General features: G+C 38.7%; 1 protein-coding gene across 1 annotated transcript in view; it reads left to right on the top strand.

Moving 5' to 3' along the window:
* ror1 (receptor tyrosine kinase-like orphan receptor 1) overlaps positions 1 to 8166 on the top strand; it is a 143928-nt gene extending 135762 nt beyond the window's left edge. The window contains exons 9-12 of the mRNA XM_028028608.1: positions 2610 to 2789; positions 3163 to 3390; positions 3669 to 4033; positions 5082 to 8166. Coding sequence (XP_027884409.1) covers positions 2610 to 2789; positions 3163 to 3390; positions 3669 to 4033; positions 5082 to 5778 — 1470 coding nt within the window. The 3' untranslated portion in view covers positions 5779 to 8166. The remainder of the gene's footprint in view (positions 1 to 2609; positions 2790 to 3162; positions 3391 to 3668; positions 4034 to 5081) is intronic.
* The last annotated feature ends 14078 nt before the right edge of the window (positions 8167 to 22244 follow it).

Here is a 22244-nt window from a genome sequence, read left to right as displayed (position 1 = left end):
AGAAGTCAAAGCACCCTGTGTGTTGGCTGGGACGCCTCGCAGCATGCTGGGGTTACAAGGTTCAGTGTGTGGAAATGACCTGCATGAGGCAAATCTTCAGATCTCTATCATCAGATCTCAGCAGGTCCAGGAATGTCCAGCTGTAGCTCCTTTCCTCTGTTTATTTTTCTCCCACTGTCTGTTTTTCCACAGCTCCCCTTCACTCTCCTGCTTTCACTTATCCCATCTTCTTCTTGTTCTTCTTCTGACGTCCTCTCCTTCCATCTTAGTCTCTCTGACTCACAGAGACTCTGTCGTGCAGATCATCGAATTTGCACTAAAATTGTGTAGTTCACATCAGGACCTTTCCTTGAAGGTCGCCTTTCTCAGCCATTCTATGGATGTTTATCATTTTCTTAGCATTTTTTACCAGTTGAAGAGGAGAGTATGTGATGATCTATACAGTAATTTGTCAAAATGAAAGTACTAAGATTAGCAGAGTATTAGAATGTTGCTTGTTTATTTAAGGGATTTTGGCAAGAACAAATGTTCTTGCCAATGTTTAAAGGTTCAAATATCCTCATACAGTGTCTTGTAAAACAATTCATTCATTCATTAAATCCAATATGTTTTATTGGAATTTTATGTAATAGACCAACAGAAAGTTGTGCATATTTGTTAACCAGTGGTTAACTGTTTTTTTTGGAGTAGCTGCTGAGATCCACAACTCAGGTGGATGAATCAGAGGACTGAATTATTATTATTATAATTGCACTCTAAGCTAGCAAGGAGAAACACATATTTGAAAGAGTCATAAGAAGTTCCGTATGTGTGGAATTAAACTTTTTGGCCTACATCCAGAAAAATTAACACTGTTCACGATCTTGAACACAATGTCCCCACGGATACATACAGTAGTGACAGCGTCAAGCTGTGGAGATGTTTTCCCACAGCAGTGATGGGAAAATTAGTAAGAAACGATGGGGAGATGGATGAAGGCAATCATGGAAGAAAACCTGTCAGAGGCTGCTAAAGACTGGCCAAGAGCTTCACCTTCCACCCAGAAAATTATTCTAAATGTACAGTTGAAACTACAATGGAATGGTTGTGACTGGAAACAGATTAAACGCTACTGTTCTCATCTTAAAACCCACCTGTGTGGTCAGACTGAGTTTTAGCTATGTGTAACTTGAGCAAGCCCAAAAGACCTTCAGTTGTAATTGAGAGCTGAATACAAATGCATACCACACTGTGGTACATTTCGGATTTTTATTACTGAACAGATATGAAGACCATGAATATTTTTTTCTTTCCCCTTCACATTTACACTCTGGTTTGTTTGTGAGAAGGGTGAAATATTTCAGGGTTATGAATGCTTTTGCAGGGGAATTTCCAAGTATTATTTCCAATTAAACCAATTTTCTTTTATTTAAGTATTTATTTGAAACTGCAACTGTGCTGCCCATCAGGCTTTTCTTTTCAGGGCCATGGAGGGGCCATACCTTTTAATGATTCCTTTAGAGACACATGTTTTACACACACACACAAACCTGTGGTGGTGTGAAGAGGATCTGAGGCTGTGGGTGTGGGAGTAAAGAAGGGTTGAAACAAACCCATAACTGAAAACATCTGCTTTTCTCCTAATATTCAGCACATAATCGCACCCCCCTCAGAGCTCACGCTGACCTGTGTGTGTGCCTGTGTGTGTGTGTGTGTGGGCATGTTGGGGTGTGTGTGTCGTGCTTACAGAGGAATTTCATTATTCAACTCAGAGTTCCTGGAATCAGAAAATCTCTGCCAACCTTCGCTCACTTTTCATCTTTTCCCAGATCTAACCTTACACACCCCAAAGGAGCTCCGTCTCACACACACACAATTTACCCTCACTGCATTTCATTAATGTCCATACTAACACACATGTAGAAATAAGAATAACATAAACCTGCTATTGCTGAGTTTTATAGGTTGTTCCACATTTTTTCAAACTATTACTGTAGTTTATCTCATCTTATGTGATTTCTGTGACAGAAATATGACTTAGTTGTTACATTATTCATTGACCATTCATGGGGAATCTTTTGGTTATAGACATGACTCTGGTCAAAGTGCATAATGATGGCTGTTTTCAAAACAACACATTGATTAATTAAATGTATTACCAAAAGGAAATGAGACGCTTGTCATTGTTTCCGTGTTTTTGTATTGTGCTTGTAAATAGCAATAGTAATGTGTATTAAAATAAGAATGTGGCTCACAAAGCCCTCCTGCACAATTAACCTAACAGTGTTTTCTGTTATTTCTGCTGTGAATTTTTAAAGTAAACTGACTTGGGAGTTAAGTTTCCCCAAATGCTGCTTAAGCTGAGAGCCAAATCAGATTTTTCATCACAGGAAATGTGGCTGAATTTCAAAAATTTCCCTCGCCGCTTTCACAAAACTGTCAGAGGGATTATTGGGTGGTGATGTAATGGACTGGAGCAATTATACATTCTCCGGGAGATTTATTTTCCTCCTCTTAATTTTACGCCTCCGGCTTTGGTGTACTGGGCTGTCAGAAGCCAAAAATAATGACCTGGTTTTTTTGCCACCTTTCCACAACTCGTTGATTTTAAGTTTCACTTGTCTTCACAGAGTAAAGCCAAAGAGCTTCCCCTGTCAGCAGTGCGTTTCATGGAGGAGCTTGGGGAATGCACTTTGGGGAAGATCTACAAGGGTCATCTGTACCTGCCAGGCATGGACCAGGCACAGCTTGTGGCCATTAAGACTCTGAAAGATATTTCCACTGCCCAGCAGTGGACAGACTTCCAACAGGTAAATAACGGTCCTCAGAAATTTTTCACTTTAGCGTCCATGTTATCCTTTCTAGTTAACTTAATCAATGAAAGTGGTTTCAATTTTATTTATATATCTATTTTGCAATACCTCTATTAATTTCTATTTATAAATTAAAGAAATACTTCATACTGCTTAAAATCACTAATGAAAAGATTTGAAAACGTTTTCAAACTAAACAATTAAGGTTGACTGGGTGATGAGCCTGGTTTTAAAGAAAACTTGTTCCGGCAAGCTGTGGTATATCTCAATTTGAAACAAATGACCAACTATTAGGTACAAATTTCCTGACACAGATTAAAATAAAATAAAAAATCAGTCAATTTTATTACTCATCTGTTTTCTGTTGCAGGAGGCCACCGTGCTGACGGAGCTTCAGCACCCAAACGTGGTCTGTCTTATCGGTGTGGTTACCCAGGAGCAGCCGGCCTGCATGCTGTTCGAGTTTCTGCCACAAGGGGACCTCCACGAGTTTCTGATCATGCGTTCACCCCACTCTGACGTTGGCTGCAGCAGTGATGAGGATGGCACTGTAAAATCCAGCCTGGATCATGGAGACTTTCTGCATATGGCCATTCAGGTGGATTTAAATGACACATTAAATATGCGTGTTTTTTATTATTGCATGCCTATAGTCATTCTTAAACAAATGGCAAACACAGTATGATACAGGCAATTAAAAACTTGATAAAACTTTTCCTTGGTTTTGAATGTCATTGTTATATGAATTTAAAAATGTTGTTTTTCAACTTTTACCACAGTTTGTTTTTTCTACCTTTCACATTTCACATGTTAAAGGCACTTAAAATGAATATGTGCCAAATAAATGGATAACTAACTAATTTTTACTTTAATTAGGTTTCTGCAGGGATGGAATATCTAGCGAGTCACTTCTACATCCATAAAGACCTCGCAGCCAGGAACATTTTAGTCGGTGAGCAGCTCCATGTGAAGATTTCTGACCTGGGTCTCTCCAGAGAGATCTACTCCTCCGACTACTACTGCATCCGGCCTAAGACTCTGCTGCCCATCCGCTGGATGCCCCCTGAGGCCATCGCCTACGGGAAATTCACCACGGACTCGGACATCTGGTCGTTTGGGGTGGTGCTGTGGGAGCTCTTCAGCTACGGCCTGCAGCCCTACTACGGCTTCTCCAACCAGGAAGTGATGGAGATGGTGAGAAAGAGGCAGCTGCTGCCCTGCCCTGAGGATTGCCCACCAAGGTGTGTTGCTGCACAATTTATTATGATGAGATTATGAAGCCCTAACTGTTCATTTGGCTCTTGCATAGTTTGGAATAGTCTGGAAAAGAATTTACCCACTCAGGATATGAATGGAAAAGGCTTTGGAATTACAGAATTTATTCTCAGATGTTGTATCCATCCCTCTGTTTGTTCATCAATCATATGTACAGATGATATAAATATAAACACATTTGTTTTTCTAAAAGAAAACAGGTTAAAACCGTTCACTGCATTAGGACTGAAAATTTTCAGGTACATTGAGTAAAATCTGCACTCAAGAAGGTTTACAACTATCAGGATTGGTTTTTTAAAATAATTTTAACTGGATAAATGTCTTTCAATGCAGAATATAATCCTCTGTGACACCTTAAAAAGCATTTTCTCTCTGTGTTTCTTGATGTTTATAATTCTGTTTGTTCACTATTGTTCCCCAACAATCCTCTAAGTCAGGGGTGCCCAAAGTCGGTCCTCGAGGGCCGGCATCCTGAATGTTTTAGTTCTCTCTCTGGTGGAAGTAACAACCTTTTCAGCATGTCAGTGTTCTTCTTAGGCCTTCTAACGAGCCATTGTTGGATTCAGGTGCGTTAAACCAGGGAGAGAACTAAAACATGCAGGATGCCGGCCCTCGAGGACCGACTTTGGGCACCCCTGCTCTAAGTCAAAACTGCTGGATTTATACTGCGATAAATGTATGCACCAATAAGATGGTATCTGCAGGTTTTTATTTATTGTCACTCTAAAGGGGAGTCAAATACATGTGCATTTTTATAAAAATCAATGTAATGTTTTTCTCCCATGTCACAATTGGGTTTGTGATGTAACAAACCCATAAAAAATACTATGTGGTTGTAAAATGAAAAGGTGAAAAGGTTCTCCGGCAGTGAACACTGATGCAAACCTTTTCCAATTATGTGTAAAGACAATATTTAGGATGTCTTTTTCTTTTTTGCACCATAAAAACATCTGTTTAAGTTTTAATGCTGACTGTAGTTACTGGGAATAACTACCTATTTCTCTCATTATTCAGGTTTTATGGCTTGATGACGGAATGCTGGCAGGAAGGACCCACACGGCGACCGCGCTTCAAAGACATCCACAGCCGCCTGCGAGCATGGGAGGGGCTGTCTTCCCATGCCAGCTCCAGCACACCCTCTGGTGGAGGAGGCAATGCCACCACCCAGACAACCTCGCTCAGCGCCAGTCCCGTCAGCAACCTCAGCAACCCCCGTTTTGCCACCGCCGCTGGGTACCTCTACCCCGCCCAGGCCATCCCTGCGCCGGGACAGATGGCTCCAATTCCGGCCTGGACGCCGATGGCTGTGCCCCAAACCCATCAGCGCTTCATCCCCGTCAATGGATACCCCATCCCACCAGGGTACGCAGCCTTTCCAGCTCACTTTGCAGCTCCGGCTCCACCCACTAGAGTAATCCAGCACCACCTGCCTCCTCCTAAGAGCCGCTCGCCTAGCAGTGCCAGCGGGTCCACCAGCACGGGTCACGTCAGTGGGGTGCCTTCCACCACGGGCTCCAACCACGAGGCCAACATGCCGCTGCTGTCTCACTGCGTCATGCCGGGAAACGGCGGAGGGCAGAGCCAGGTTTACGGACAAGTTTCCCAAAAAGGGGTGACGCAGATTGACCACGGTTCGCAAACTGCAGCTCTACTCACTCCGGACTCTGACGTGCTGATGTACAATGACTCGGTCATCACCGCAGACCTGTAAACAGGCGAAGGTATGTTCACTCTCTTCCTGCTCGAGGACCCATACATGAGAAGCTCTGCCTCTCAGCCAGGGAGCGGGAGTCACAGTTCATCTTTGGTCAAAGTGAGACCAGGCAGATGCAGACTTGTACACACTGCTGGTTGTGCAGAAACAAAAAAACTTTGCTGCAACTGCATAAGTATTGCAAACAGATGTCTGACTTTCCTTACTGTTTAAAGTGTACTTACTATCATGGCTTAACAATGTTACTATGGTAATCTCTGTAAATACAGTACATAAAAGTGTTGTGTGAATGATGAAAATACGTATAAATATATATTCAAAAGAACTTTTTAAGACGAGCAGTGTGATGGCAAAAAAGAAAAAGTAGCAAGTCCACCCTACATCCATTTAAACAGATTTTATTTGACCCTGGCAGTGAGGGTCTGTCTCTCTTAATAAACTGTTTCATACAGAGACATAAACATTCATGAGACTTCCTTTGGGTGCCTTGCAGCTACGCTCCTGAATACACATACCGACTCAAGAAATAAAATGGTTAGTCAAGCAAGACCAACTGTTGGCTTTCAGTGAGAAGATCAACATGCTGGTTTCCTACTCCACCCTTTGGTTTCAGGACTCGAGCGTGTCTGGTTCTGTGCCTTCCTGAGAGCTAGCAGTTCTGCCGTGAAATTTAGATGGCATCCACTGGGATGGAGCTCATGTTTTATTGTCAGGACCGTTCATCAAAATCACAGAGAGGGCATCCCAATTAATAACATATCCTAGAAAATGACAGCTGAATGTTTGCTTTTGTTTTAGTTTGTTTATCTGCATTTTCGATTTTCACAGGAGTTTGTCTTCAATCTCCTATGAAAGTATAAAAGTTGTCTCATGTTGGATGTTTTCTGTTAACTTACCTAATTAACGAGATTTTTTTCAGTTTTATCAAAATAGACATTTCTTTGACCACCTTAAATAACTTTAAAAACTAAACTATCCCTTTAAACTCTAATTCCAACACAAACATTTAGATATTCTTTTGACTGAACATGTTTTGATGCCTTATTTAAAAAAAATTAATTAAAAAAAGTCATTGCTTTCCAGACTTGTATTTGTGCTTCTTCACTGTTATTGTTTATGTTTTGAGAAAGGATTTGTCATCCAGGATTGCAATGTTGGAAGTTGAATTGTAAAACACAAAGTGCCTCTACCAGATAATGTCACTAAGTAACATTTTGGGGTCTGCTATTTATGTGCGAGAAACAATACTATTAGATGTCATTGTGTGTTTGAGAGGTGTTTTCTGGCTCTGAAAGATTTTGTTTTCATTGATTACATTCATGCACCACATTCTGTTGATCTAACAGTTAGTGTTTTGGCATGCAGGGTAACAAGTAAGTGACCCAGGAAGCGCTGTGGTGGAAAAACAAATCATTTCAAATGTGTCAAGGTTTCTTCACATCTATATTTATTTTCAATGTATTGAAAAATGGCTTAGATTCTCTCTGATATTTTTTTCCAAAATGAAGAAACGTGTTGTGTAAATGCTGACCTCTGTCCTCTCTTTTTGTTGGGTGGTGATGTCAATTAATTACTAGATATGAAGCCTTTGTTGTATTTTTTAAGGGGATACCTTGAGAAGCAGTTTATCGATGATTTTACCGTCAAAAATCTTCCCCTTTTTTGTATTCGACAATCCTCAAAATGTGTATGTTCAGACAGATGCTTTCAGCTGTGTGTTCGCCCAAATGTGTGTCAGACTATCAGTCAGCTGCGTTTGAGAGTTTTAAGTGCAGCACAGAATTTATACTAACAAAATAACATTTTGTATTAATGCAGACGATAAATATTATTCTGTATTTACTTTGAGGTTTATTCGATCCATTCAGCATCCTCTTACTGTGAAAAAGGGCTATTGCTTTAACAATTTCTACATTATGAATTTCAATAAGAAAAAATGAGTTAACTGTCCATGAAAGCATTTTCCACATTTTGAGGTTTTAACAACATTTTTAATGTTTTGAAGTACAATTTTATCTCTGTCTAAGAAGTCTGTCTTCTTTTTATTTTTGTTTTCTTTCTAAAGTAGACGGAGCTACCTAAACCTGAGTTTGTTCACTTCCACCACGTAACGGATGTGTGAGTGCAAAAACCACTTGTACACAAGACTGTGAATCTTTATCAAGTGTATTTTTGTTTTGTTTCATTGGCAAATCCATCATAAATCTGACTTTTTTTGTCATTTACTTTCAAGAACCAACACAGATTTATACTCAAATAAGGTTTACTCGCATATTGACCAAGTTAAGCCTTGTCTTTGTAATTTGTCTGAATATTTTTGCACAGGTGTTTTTGTATTGCAAAAATCATTATTATTAAATGATGTTGGCTAAAGTTCTGATCGAGTTCTTTTGAGTTTTGTGGACTTTGTAAGTGTAATATGAATACAGATCCACAAGGTGTCAGCAAATTTCCATGTTCATGAATTTTCCTGTTTTTGCTGCTGTGGCCATTGTTGGTCAGGGGGTGGAGGTGTTTAGCTGTTTAAAAATGTTGGCCTCTGAGCAGCTGGAAATGATATTAGAGTAGAAAGAACGTAACCACATTGGGGAAAAATCTAGTGTAGTGTTCTGGTGTGCTTACTCATGCCTGATTTTATTTTTTTATTTTTTCTGTTTAAACTCAGGCAGAAATGCTTTTTATTTGACGTGTAAACAAAGATCATACGCATTTATAGGTATCTGTTGCAGTTTTAGAATAGAAAATGCTTCACTTCAAGTTCTTTTTTATGATTGATGTTACACTCGACAGAACAATACTGAAATGTATATCGTCTAGTTCTTGACATTTTTGGCCTCATGTTAGTATATCACAACTTCCAATTTCCATTCTTTTATTTATAACAAAAAAACTGTACAGAAAGAGTATTAAAAAAACAAACAATCCAAAGAACATTTATAAAATTAACCGATAAGTTACATAAGTGTATGTACTTTTTTTACCATCCAAATTTTTTGGTTTAATATGCTTCGGTCATCCCTTCCCCACTTTCTCAAATGTATTCAGTTCAAATCTACAGAAAGTGGTTGGCTTTTCCATAGCATAAATATCATGCACCACATCGATCCAGATCTCCTTATTTAGTGTTTCTGCTTCGAACAATTTCCTTGATATTCTCTTTTTTCCTGCTTCATTGGAAGTTCTGGTATCTTAAACAAGAAACAAATGCATTCCCAACTTCTAAGAGTATAGTCCTTAAACAGAATGAAATTTCCCTAAATTTGTCTCTTCTACCTCAGCATACACGTGCCAAGCTCCCTGTGTCGTCTGAGTGATGAATGTTGAATGGGTGTGTCCCTCTACAAATGTAAATAGTTAGAGCAGACACTCCTTTCTCAGTGGTGACACGCGAGTCTTGAGGGCGCAATCTGCTGTAGAACCCCCATTAGGCCCATTGAAGATAATCTTTAATGTGCTTTATGCAGGAGGAGGATCAACATGCTGAAATATTTCCATAGAGAAAGGATTTATGGGAATAACAGAGTATTAAAGAGGGAGATCCACGTCTAGCAAAATAATTCATAACCCCTTGAACTCATTCACCCCATTACTCTGACACCACAAAATATAATCCAGAGCATCTAATTGTCGTTAAAATGTGCTTAAATGGTAAGTTGCGTCCAATTGTGTGTGATTTAATCTTAATATACATCCAGCTGTCCTGTAAAGATCTCAGACTTCAATAAACATCATCATGGAGACCAAGGAACTCGGCAGACAGGTCAGGAGTGACGTTGTAGAAGTATGTAAAGTGAACCTAAGATCTCAAATGATATCCCAAATTTTGATCATCTCAAGGAGCGGTGTTCAGTCTACAGTGCGAAAGTAGAACGCGTGTGGCACAACTGCAAAACGTTCACCTAAACTGGCAGCAAGAGAGTATTAGAGAAGCTGCCATATGGCCCATAACTCTGGAGAGGCTGCTGAGATCCAGAGCTCAGCTGGACGCAGCAACTATTTGTAGAGTCCTCTATAATTCTGGCATTTATGAGAAAGGGGCAAGAGGAAAGTCATAGTTGAAAGAAAGGAAGATTAATGGAGATGAAAACCAGTTACAGGCTACAGTTGAGAATGAGGGAGAGATTTTTCTTCACGCAGGCCAACAATCTAAATCTAGAAGCAGAGCTGCATTGGAATAGTTTAGATCAAAGCAAAGGTATGTGTCAGAGTAACCCAGTCAAAGTCCACACTTAAATTCAACTGAGAATTGGATTTTGGTGTGGACTTCAGTAAACAGCCTTAAAAAAAGATCTCCTTCCAGTCTTACTGGTCTTGATCCATTTTTCTGAGAAGAATCAGCAAAATGTCAGTGTCTAAATGTGGAGGAGATACATCTGACATACTCCCAAAAATTTTAACTTTAACTGCTGCAGAAGGTGTTTCCACAAAGTATCAACTCAGGTGGAATAATGCTGTGTTCAGCTCGTCTGGGAAGAATGAGGAATGCTGCCACAACAGAAATGGGAGTCAGAAAACCATGGAGTTTGCTGACTGTTACCGTTATTAATGTAATGTTAGTAAAAACAAGTTGATCATGTTTTTCTCTTGATGTTACTAGTTAAAGTACAATAGGAACTAATTCAAAACTGTGTTTCACTGTATTCATGTGAATATATATATATATATATATATTTTTTTTTTTTTTTTTTTTGCAATGTTTGCATTTTTCTGTGTGTTTCCAATTTAGGTTCTGCCTCCCCTGCAGTACATTCAGTTAACTAGACTCACCTGTTGCTTGTTCTGCTGACCATTCCTCCCAACTTCAACACTTTTTTTTCTTGTTGCTTGTCATTGCTGGAATCTTCTGTTTTTCCCATTATATTTCCAGTTGCTTCCTGGTTCTGTCTCAAGATTTGGATTTCCTGCCGCCTCTGTTCTTTGGTGTGGTAACTTTTGTACTTTTTTTTTATGTTACTGAACTTCACCTTTTACATAATTCTGCCTGGCCCATCCCTGGTGTTCAGTCAAGTCCCAATGACAACACATGGCACTATCAACTAAATCCCCAATTAATTACACCTATGAACCTATATGAAGACCTTTTGATTTAAATATAAAGACTTTGAATGTACAACCGGGTGTATTGGTAGCAGGGGGTTGACATTCGAAGATTCTGTTTCGCTGCAGCCTCAGTCCAGTCAGTTCTGTCGGATGCCTCTAACAAGCCGCTGATTGTTGGGGAACATGAGCTGTTTTTGTCCAAGGGGTTGACAGGCGCTTGACCTACGCTGTCTGCTCTGCCACACAGTGACCTTAGAGAAGGGAGGAGGAGGGGAGAAGTCTGTGAATGATGTGAAGTGAACTACCAATGAATAGTTTAATTTACCCCACCATGGACTTTGACAAAGCTCAGGTCCATCATAAAGTCTATCCTTTCATTTGCCCTTATAATGCTAATTACTGAGATTTTTTTTTTCCATTTGCAAATCATCAAATTAAGTTGTTCATGTCATGAATATTTAAACAGATTATAAAAGTAAAGATAAATACAACAAATCTAACTGAACAGTGACTTTACTTGACTTGTCGGTGATGCAGTTAGCATTTAATGCAATCATTTAAATTAGTTATGATGGAGCAGAGACATTCAAAACATGTAGGACACTGATTCATGCGAGTAGAATAAAAACAAAACACACAAATAGTTCCAACAGTCTTTCCTAAGTCAGCTATTTTAATCAATTAGGACTGAAAGATTGGTACTTCAAAAAAGATGTGGTTTAGCCACCAGGATATGATGAATTTCAAACAGACAGAAATGTATTTTCTTTCATTACCTGCTGGAGAAAATGACACAAACTAGAAAATACATTCTTATGTTATTTTTGTATACTACTGTATGTGCTGAGCAGGAAACACACCAAAACACTTCTTAAAGTTTCTTCAACTGAACTAGAAATGTTTTCAATGTGTTGATTTAGTAAAACCGGAATAGAACAGAGGATTTTTTTTAACCTAATTAGATCTATGTGCCTTGAAACAAAGTCTGATTAAATTAGTTGAGTTAATGGCTACATTTCACATTCCATGAAGTTAAAGTTCTGTTGCTTCATTAGAGATACACATCTTAAAGCATGGGTCATTTGGTACACACATAACGTGTGTGTTATTTACAGTCTGGGAGTGCATAAATGGCTCCTGGATTAGGTTCAAAAAAGGCACTTAGCAAATAAATCTCCCCTTAAAATGGTGTAAATGTGCATAAAAAAGTATGTTGCAATCCAAGATTATAAAATAGCCACCATTGGTGCAAAAAATAACTTTGGTCCTGGCTAATTACATTATGCTACAAAAATAATCATCAGTAAGTAAATATACTTTTAATCTGTAGTGAAATGAACAGATTTCCACTCCCTCAGTTCTTTTCTCTCCTCCCAGATTCGTACCCTCCACGCCTCTCTCCCTGCTCCAGTCAGACTCTCTATCTAATAATCCATCCAGCTATGCTGTGGAATGGAGGCTAATGTGTTCCATCTGTGTGCGTCAGTGGAGGGGCTCCAAGGGCAAGGAAGGCCTGCCACTCTTCCTTTCTCTGCTTCAGCGCATTTCCAGCAAAACTTTCAGTCTGCTTCCACTCAACTCTAAAATCTGGGATCTGGATCCATGTTGGGGCCCCACCTAGCCTGGGGCACATGGAGGGAGGTTGGCTGGATCCCTGGATTTGTTCTCCATGGATCCTAATGATTTTTAGTTGGAATAAACTGAAGGATCGTTTAATAACCAGAAGAGATTGATTATAAGAATATTCTGAATAGCAGAAAGCTTGACCTCAGCTGTCCTTACAGCAACCACTATCCTGAGAAGATATACAGCATTTGAGGACAATGTTTGATGAAACGTTGAGCAACAGTCTGTGCTGAAACTTTCATCAGCTTATATTTTATGAGCTTAATTTGAGATGGATATTGTGGCAAACAGCACAGTTATCTCATCAACTGTTTACGCATTCTTCACGTTACTGAAATTCTCACCATTACCATAAATCTGATGTGACAATACGATTTCAGTTTCACAAGGAAACGTAATCATTTTTTGGTTGTTTTCTCAGTTTTTTTGTTGTCATCCATTATTTGATGACCGCTTTTGTCCAGACCATTCTCTTCATACATCTTTGATATTCCAAATGTGAGACCCGTCTCCCAGAAAATATCTTTTGGGAGACATGTTCTCCCAGAAGACTTTTAGGAAAATATTCCTCTGACTGACAGGTTAAGACTGGAACCTTCTGGAACATCTGCTTCTCACTGCATTTTATGAACGAGCTCAGTTTTTCAGAAAAAGACCAAAACGGAGACAATCGAGCATGGTGGTGATGGTGTAATGGTCTGGTGCTGCTTGGGTCCTTCAGACTCAAGGCAACCTGCGACAGTTCATGGAACAGTGAATTCTGCTCTCCATCGATGAATCCTGAAAGAGAAAGTTTAGTTTGCATTGTGAAGCAGGACAGTGATACAAATTACACCAGCTGGTCCACTAAAAACAGAAAAATGAAGGCTTTGCTGTAGCCTAGTCAAAGTCCAGACAGACTTTCCATGGTCAAGGAACACTTGATAGTGGTTGTTTGCTCCAAATGTGGTGCAATGTGAGATGTAGGAGTCTATTACTTTTCACAGAGGGCAGGTTGGTTTGGATTGCTTTTGTTTCTCTTAATGAATGAATAAAACAATTAGAAAACAGCTTTTTTTATTTACATTTATTAGACATATTTGTTGGATATGAAATATCAAAAACAAGATCTTTTTAATTTAATCACTTGAACTTAGCTTGATAATGTGGTTTAAACTAAATTGCTTACTGGTTTTATCATGAATGAGCTCTTTGTAACTTCAAGACTCGACCCATGTCCAAGTAATGACACCAGAAAGTCAAATAAATGAATGAGTGTGTTGTGGTGTTAACCTTGAGTTGAGATATCAGTTAATATTTATTAACTTGAGTAATAGACGTTAACTTCCCTCCTTTCTCTTTTTCCCTTCCTCTTTTCATATTCTATTTTTCTCCTCTACTCTCCCATCCTTTCATCACCTCCTCCACTCCCCATTCCTTTACAAATCTTTTCTGAAGGTCCGTGTTGGTACTTGCACGCATGTTGTTAGCATGTGAACATATGCCTCAGGAACACGAATCACCTTTGTGATCATACACTCTCCATTTGTTGTGTGAACACAACCATTTCTTCAGGTTTTCTGCTGCACCCCCCCCCCCCCCCCCCCCCCCCCCCCCGTCTTTCCTACATGGAGATGTCAAACACAGCCCTGCACAAAGCCTCAGCCTCACATCTTGATAGAGCCAGAAATAGCTCTGCGTTTGACTTGCAATCGGCTTAAGTCTTCAAAGAGAGAAATTTTTGATGCAGCTGAAGGAGAGCGGAGAGGATGGTGGGAGAGAAGGGGGCCAGAAGCAGAGCAGATCCAGCTGCAAAAAAAAAAAAAAAAAAAAGGGGGCCAAAAGACTTCAAAGAGCCACGTTTCTATGGTAACAGTATGGTGCTACTTTGAAACCCCACCCCACCCACACAACCTCTCTGCTTAAACATGCATACATGAGAAACACATTTATAAAAAGTGATGGTGCTGGAGGACTGGCGTCCATGATGGCTGCAGATTCGTCCTCTAATCACTTTTTTTTTCTCTGTCCGTCTGTTCTTTTTCATGGATGCTGCTGCCCTCTGTCTCCAGCAGAGATCATACTGATGTGTTCAGTGATGGATTCTGCTGCAACTAATTAAAACCCAATAGGGTTAGCAGTAACTGCCTCACTTTCCCAGTATGAAATGATTGGTTTAGTCTTGTCTGTCAAAGCTGGCAATAAGTGCTTCATGTTTTTCTCCATTGATGCCTGGGACTTGCTCCCTGTAATTATGACATGCTATCATTCCGTAAGCATCTAAAATGTTTTTGGTAATCAGATCCATTTCCCAGACTGTCATTTCTTCTTTCTCGTGGCGTGGCTTTGCGTTCTTGCTGCTCTTTTATTAAGTTGGATTTTTAAATGCAAGTTTCTTTGAAAAGTACAAAGAGACCAGATTTCTTGTGTGAACGTGTCGAATTTTATTTCAGCGTACTAGGTCTGCTGCTTTGATTTTTGTGTGTGTGCGTGTGTGTATGTTTTTGGTAAAGACGAAGCTCTATAGTTTGTATGAGTTTCTGTGTATTATCTTCAACATTTTTCGCTTGCCCCCACACAACCAATATCTGAACAAATGACTGAATAATGTTCAGGAATCTTTGCTCATATCAACCATATTTGATATTTGAATATAAAATTAGTTAGAATGTTGACTATGCAACATGTCCTGCTGTTCAAAGAAAAAAAATGTACAAGCTGAAAAATGGTTCATGCTAAATGCATACCAAAATTTTGATGTATCTCTTCCATTAAAAAACCAGATTTATTTCAGCTCTATAAGGTGTTGTCAGATAGGTTTGCCCTCTTAAAGATTTCATCAGGTTTTTTTACACTTTTCAGTAAATAAATTATAATATGCAAAAATTAGTCATTTAAAAAAGCAGTTTTCAAATGTTATTTTTTTCCAAACCTCTCTGAGTAAGTGTGGAAAAACAACATCTTCATAAATATAATCCCTTTCCCTTTGCAGCAACAACTATCAAACATTCAAAATAACTGACAATAATGCTGCCACCACTATGTTTTGAGGTAACAAAGGTGCATTCAGAGTGATGTGCAGTGTCAGAATTATAATACACATTACATTTGGCCTCCCTCTTTCTTCAAGACATTGTAATCAAACCAAAACATTGGCAAACACCTTTTAAGAAGAATGTAGTTTCAATATCAGGTTCCGGATTCCAGCTGCATCAAGTTGCATTAAAGTTGTCCCTCAGATTTGTGTTAATACCACAACATTTTCCTAGCTAACACCTTTTTTAAAAGAAGTATAGCAATGTTTTCAATTGTTCCAGAAAGTCTTAAGGTTTCCATACAATTATAAGGTCTCCGTGTCTGTTTGTGACCCAGAACAACACAATCCTTTCTGCCTTGTTGATCTATTCTGCGTTTGTGGCGAAGCGCAGCAGACTGTCATGCATTAAACAGCAGATCTGGGTCTGGCTGGTTCGTCCCCGCAGCGTTTCCTGTCTGCAGATGGACTGCAGCCCAGAGACTCTGAAGCTGAACCGCTGAAGCTGCCAGCGAGGGCACATCAGCTGGGGACTGGGAGGTTGTTTATGTCTGGGATGATTTCTGAGCTCACTATCAAGTGATCATTGAGACGCCAGAGTCATCAAGACAGAAAATCCAGTTAGTCAACCATCCGATCTACGAAAGTTGTTCACAGAGTCAGATCAATGCATTTTTAGACAATGTATCTTTTGTGCTGATTATTGTTGAAGTTACATGGTAAATAGCAAATAAATAGCAACATTCCTGCATATTTTTTTACATTTACTTTTAATTTTGAAATATGGAAAAGTTTTTTTTTCTGTCGTTAACAGGCATCTCCCTAATTGGGCAGAAAAACAGGATGAATGATTTTTAGGAAAAGGTTGTTTGTAAACTAAAGAGAAATATTAGGTGGAGCTTCATCCAGAACATTTCTTCCAAGTGGTTTGAGACTTACCCGGAGCCAACTAGGAAAAAAGGAGCTATGGTGACCACAGTCGTGCAATAGTGCAATATAAGCTGCCATGCATGTCAAAAGAAATGTTTTTGTAATTGGGTTTTCTTACCACCACTGCTTGAAGTATGCTGGTGATTAGTGTTGATATGGCTGGTTTTATAGGATGGTACTGCACAGGCAGAACCACAAAGGGTCCAAAACCAAGTCTGATCTAAAAACATGAATAACAAAAGTACTGAGTAAAGAGCAATGGAAAAAAGAACATTTGGGAGTGCCTGACCTCTGTATTCAGGGATAAATGATGAATTGGCTGTTCATAGATGCTTTAAGTTTATAAAAATTATCATCTAAAAATCCAGCAAAAACGTATCAAAATCTTTTATGTTTGCTCGCACTGACTGGTTGTTGGTTAAATCAACCAATCAATTACAGAGACTTGTCGGTAGTTTAACATGAAAGGATTTCTTTAGACAAAATCATGAATTTCTGCTAGTCTGGACCAGGTCACCAGCAAAAAGCTTAGTGAGAAAATGACAACTGCGTTAGCTAAACAACATTTATGACATTCATAAATTTCATAAATAAAGCAGATTCTTCATAAAGACTGATAAATGTTATTTTGTTCTTAAATAGTAACCTAATAATGAAACACCCATTTACCCCACTGTATGAGGATCATTTAGCGTATTTCATTGGCATTTAATGAGCATGCTATACCAACACAAAATAATTTAGAAGTAGCAGAAATGGGAAAGATGTTGATGCATGGTTCTCAAATTATTTTACAAGTACAAATGTGAAAAGCAAGAGTGTATTTGAATGTCCTTTCACCTCCCCCGTAAAAACTCCTAAATTTTCAATAAAATACATTGTAGTGTCAGATGGATCTAAAACTGCTCTCAGCTGAGCATAACCATTGAGCCAAGACAGCTACCACTGTAGCTGATGTATTGTTTTTTTATTATTATTATTGTTGTTGTCATATGACACAGTCCTGTAATTTTTGTAGTTTACATACTAAATATAACAGTATTTTCTAGGGAAAATGTTGCCTTTAGAACGGCAATAAAGCAGCAGTAAACAAACTAAATTACTTTGTGTCAGTGAAGTTATGAGCATTCAGAAATAACTCTAAACTAGCTAATTTGGGGTTTAAAGTGGTTTGACCTGCTAACAAGCAACACCCCCTGTGTTTAATTGTAATTACAGCAGTGAGTTGTGGCTTTTTTTCACCAGGCATTGTCTCCTTCCCACAGAGCTCTAATACAACCTCGCTTATATATGAAGAATTTTATATGAAAAACTTAGGAAGCTTCAAGAATGCTGCTTTAAATTAACATTTTTAGCCACTTTCAACAGTAGCTGCTCATAATAACACTGATAGTTTTTTCAAATACAAAACAAAGTGCATCTGAGTCTTTGAAGCCTGATGTAAAAGTCTTTGTGGCTTGCATTAATTTGGTTCTCATAGCATCTTACTCCAAATGTCATAAATCCTGAGGTGTTCATTTATCAGCCTCAAACTGTCTTCTTTTCCCCTCTATCTTCCCAAACCAGGTGGCTTTGTGGGTTTGTACCATAATTAGGAAAATGCAAATAGAGGCTAATCCTGTAAAGCCAATCCTTTTGTCTCTGTTAATGACAAACCTCAGTTGCCTTCTTGTGAAGTCAAATTGTCTTAAAATAAACCAGTATTGTTCACAGCGAAGAAAATTGCAAGTCAGACGGCTCTTAATGATGCTGCTCCTCTGAAAAAGACTGGAAAATAAAAGGAATAAAGATGTACAGTGGCTAAATACTTTTAAACTGACAGCTTTTTGGAGCTTGGGGATATATGACTGTGATAAATCATTTCAAACTTCTTCCACTTTTATTTTGGTATATGCTCTTGTTACATGCTCACACTTTGCTTCCGCCTCCTGATTGTTTGTTTTTATTGTTGGCACCTTTGACGGTTCACTGGGTGGGGGGCGGGGCACAGCTGGTGGCGCACCTGAGCGGGATGAGTGATGGTGGCGTGTAAGAAGCTGCCGCAGGGCGAAGAAAAATTTATTACGAATACGGTGCGGGAAGGCTCTGGACGAAAAAAAAAAGAGTGCCTTCACCTCGGGACGGATCCATCCAGAGGGGAGCGTCGAAAGTTTTGGCCGGGATGAAGTTTGTTTGGATTTGTTTTGGGGAAACCCGCTGGACGCTAAAGCATTTTAGCACCGGGGAGCTACACGCCTGCCAAGATCAACCACCAACGAAATCACCAGAGGCGCGGTTTTTAGGAAAAGAGAAAAAACTTTATATATTAAGATAAAGAAGAAAAAAAAAACTATTAAACTATTAAAGAGCGGCGGATGAATGATGGATCGCCCTTTTCCAATGGATGCCAGCTGGTCAAGGAATAGGATCTACTGATCCGACATAAGGTCAGCCCCGCCACACTGTGTGTTCCGTCAGGTGCCCCGTTTTGTTTTCTTATTTTGTTCCTTTTTTGTGTAAATTATTACACACTTTGTTGCGGCCCCTTCTCTCCCGTAATTAGCATTAAAAAAATAATAAGAACGAGCCATGGTGAGGGTAGCGGGACGTAACACTCTGCATAAATCAACATTCAAATGAATCTGTTTGGGTGGGGAATGTTAAAACTAAGAAGCCACAATGACCTGGTTGACTGATGTACCCTTTGAGCCTTTGGTTTCCTTGATATCAAATCTACCAATAGTCATAGTGGATCTAATTGAGCTAAAATAAAAGAATGTTGTTGGGTTTTTTTTTCCCTTTCAGCTAAACCCAGCATTTAAGGTATAAAAGATCAAAGAAATTAATTTTACAAAGTCAGAGAACGGGACAAATTCTATGACATTTTATACACATAGAGGAGAAAGACATTTTTAGAGAAAATAAAGATCAAAAGTGACACTATAAAAACTTAAAACCTCTCCAAAACTGGCCAGTAAAGACCTGGAGGCCAACAGTAACACTGAAAGAGCAGCATGAGTTTTGCCAGGAACTGTCTTACATGTGACAAAATGTCTCCTCTATTCCCTTTTCTCTGAACAAACAAGCAACCAATGAGCCACTCTTGTTCAATAAAGACCGAGGCCCACACTGGGACCCATTTCTGCCACTGATTGCTGTACATAAAATTTTAAAGTAAATGTTTTTTTCTAAATACATATGAGTAAATATTTTAAAATGCCTGCTGTGTTTGTGAAGCACATTGCTGAGACCTTGTGGGGTTGCTGAATTGTTACTTCGGAGGTCAATATTTTTCTGCATAGTTTTTTCTTTAGGCTTAAATTAAAACTAATCAGAAATTAACAAATCTATGTTCAAGCTTTGTTTAGTAGTGCAGTTTAGTAATAATCTAATGTCTATCTACCGTTGAAACCTAAATTTTGAGTGTTCCTCTAAACTTTCCAACGCTCGCCAGTCTCCTGATCTGTTTTCCTTAATGTTTAGTTCACTGATTTATGGAAAGAATAGAAGCAGCTGGGGATCAGATTGTTATTGTAAGTGGACTACCAAAAAATATAGCTTGAACCACAGCTTGCTAAATACAGTAGAAGTCAGTGATGCTAATCTGTAATTGTCCCTCCAGTAACTAAAAATATAACAAACAATCCCATCAGAACAGCGCCCCTCCTACGAGTCCAATCAGACTCTGTGGGTTTTCTGATGGGTCACAGAGTTTTTTCTCTGACATAAATTCACATTCATTTCAATATAGCTTATTTATATAGCAACAGTTTGAAACAAATGTCAACCAGAGGTACTTCACAAAACAATCATATCCATTTCATGAACAAAAATATACAGTTATTTCAATCAAATCATTCATACAAGTTCAAAGTTCAATCAGTGCCGGACAGTTTGCAGCAATTCCTCCTGTTTGTTTTTAGGAAACAGCCGTTCTAAATGTTGCTGAAAAATTATCAGACCCACATAAAGCAGTTGTGCATAATTTTCCTGAAGGTTTTCCGTGCAAAGACCTGATTGAGACTCTTTAATCAAACACTTTTGTTTTCTCAAGGGTCTGAAAGGATGTGACACTGCAGCAAACAGCTGAGGGGTTCTGCAGCCAACGACACAGACAGATGAGCCATTCAGGGAGAGACCACAGCCTCCAAGGCTGCGTGTTCACCCACCCACCCACTCACTCACTCCCTCACTCACTCCCAACTGCACTCAACAAGCAGAGAAATCCATGTTTATGATGCCATCATCACGAGGTGATTTTAAAGCACCTAAAAAGTTTTAAAAATCACAAAAACAATCATATAATATAATTACATATACAGTATGTATCCTGAAAGCAATATTCATTAGATTATTTCTCCAAGTTCTTAAATTAAATCATGTAGGGGATTTTTAGCTCATCTAAAAATTAAAGAAAGTTTATCTAATTAAAACTGTGGCTGTGAACTGAATGACTGTAGAAAATATCAAATGTATTCTTTGTACTTTTTCCCAGCACAATATTCGTATGTTAAATAATTTCACTGACTTTCAGGAGCCTTCGGTCTCTTTGACTTTGTGCCATTCTGTCACATTTTCACTCATTCATATGCATAAATTGCACTTTGTTATTCAGAACCTTTGTTTCCTGTCTCCTGAGAGCGTACTCCCATCTTTCCATCTCTCCAGAGCTCGTCTTCCCTTTTTTTATCTGTGAACTTTCAATGACTCTGCTGATATTTTCTAAGCTTATTTAATGTGGCAGACTCTAGATGTCAGTTTTGCGGAGCTATTTGACTTCTCCAAGATTACATTGTGAACCAAAAGGCTGAAATTAACTGCGAAGCGTTTGTGTTAACGGTCCCATGAGAATGTTGCCAAAGCAACACACAACTGAGATCAGAATAATAAGCAAAGCATAAAATGACCTAAATTCAAACTGGCAAAACATCAAATGATAGCACAGCTTCCAAATCAGTTTCCATCTTGAAAAAAATCCTTCTATTATTAGGGTCTGAAACCGCCACAGACTGGACCTTTTCTGTGTCTTATTGCAATAATGCTTTGCCTGAAAATTTCTAAAAAAGTTAACATAAATCATTGAGATGGTTTGGGGGAAGGCCAGCTTTGCAGCTGCAATGCAGATATGCTCTGCAATCCAATGAAGTGGAGATGAATTGAAAACAGTGAATAAAGGTCAGCTGTTTGATGGGTTGGAGTGCTGTTGCACTTCAAAGCTTCGCGTCATCTTCCCCGGCAACACTATTCTTTAATGAACCCACTATCTTTCTTGCCTTCTTATGTTGCAGTCATGGATTAAAACATGAAATGAACAAATCTACAAAGTCTTTGCTCCGTGTGCTGGATGCATGGAAAACAAGAACTGGATTCTTTTGGGATGGACGTTTGGCTGGTTTCTGAACTAAGAATTCCATTTTTATTAAAATAAACACAACAAACGAATACAATACTAACTTTTTACCTCGGTTAAAATGGAGGTGAAAACATGTTTACGCTTACGCTCTCCATGAAAAGCTGTTTTTGTCAAAAGTTTCATACATAAACATTAAGCAGGTGTGAAGAAAATTTAAGAATACATTGTCTACAAATATTTTAGTTCATTTGAGGAGGTCCATAAATAACATATTTGATTATTCAGCTGATAAACTGGTCTTTAGTACTATTTAACAGAGCAGAACTTAATTAATGAAAGGCAATGTTATTATTTTGATGTTACATCTTGTATGAATTCAAGAAAGAAGGACAATGAACAATTTAGAATCTTTAGTCTTTATGTAAACTTGATGTCTCCAGCTTTGTAAAGATGTGCTAAAAATAAACCATTTAAACATTTTTAATCCCATTTTCCTTCCCTTACCTGGTCTTTGCGCATGAT

This window comes from Xiphophorus couchianus, chromosome 9, assembly GCF_001444195.1.
Source record: "Xiphophorus couchianus chromosome 9, X_couchianus-1.0, whole genome shotgun sequence".
Lineage (NCBI taxonomy): Eukaryota > Metazoa > Chordata > Actinopteri > Cyprinodontiformes > Poeciliidae > Xiphophorus > Xiphophorus couchianus.
Note: the sequence above shows the minus strand (reverse complement) of the source record. Positions and strands in the feature narration are given on the sequence as shown.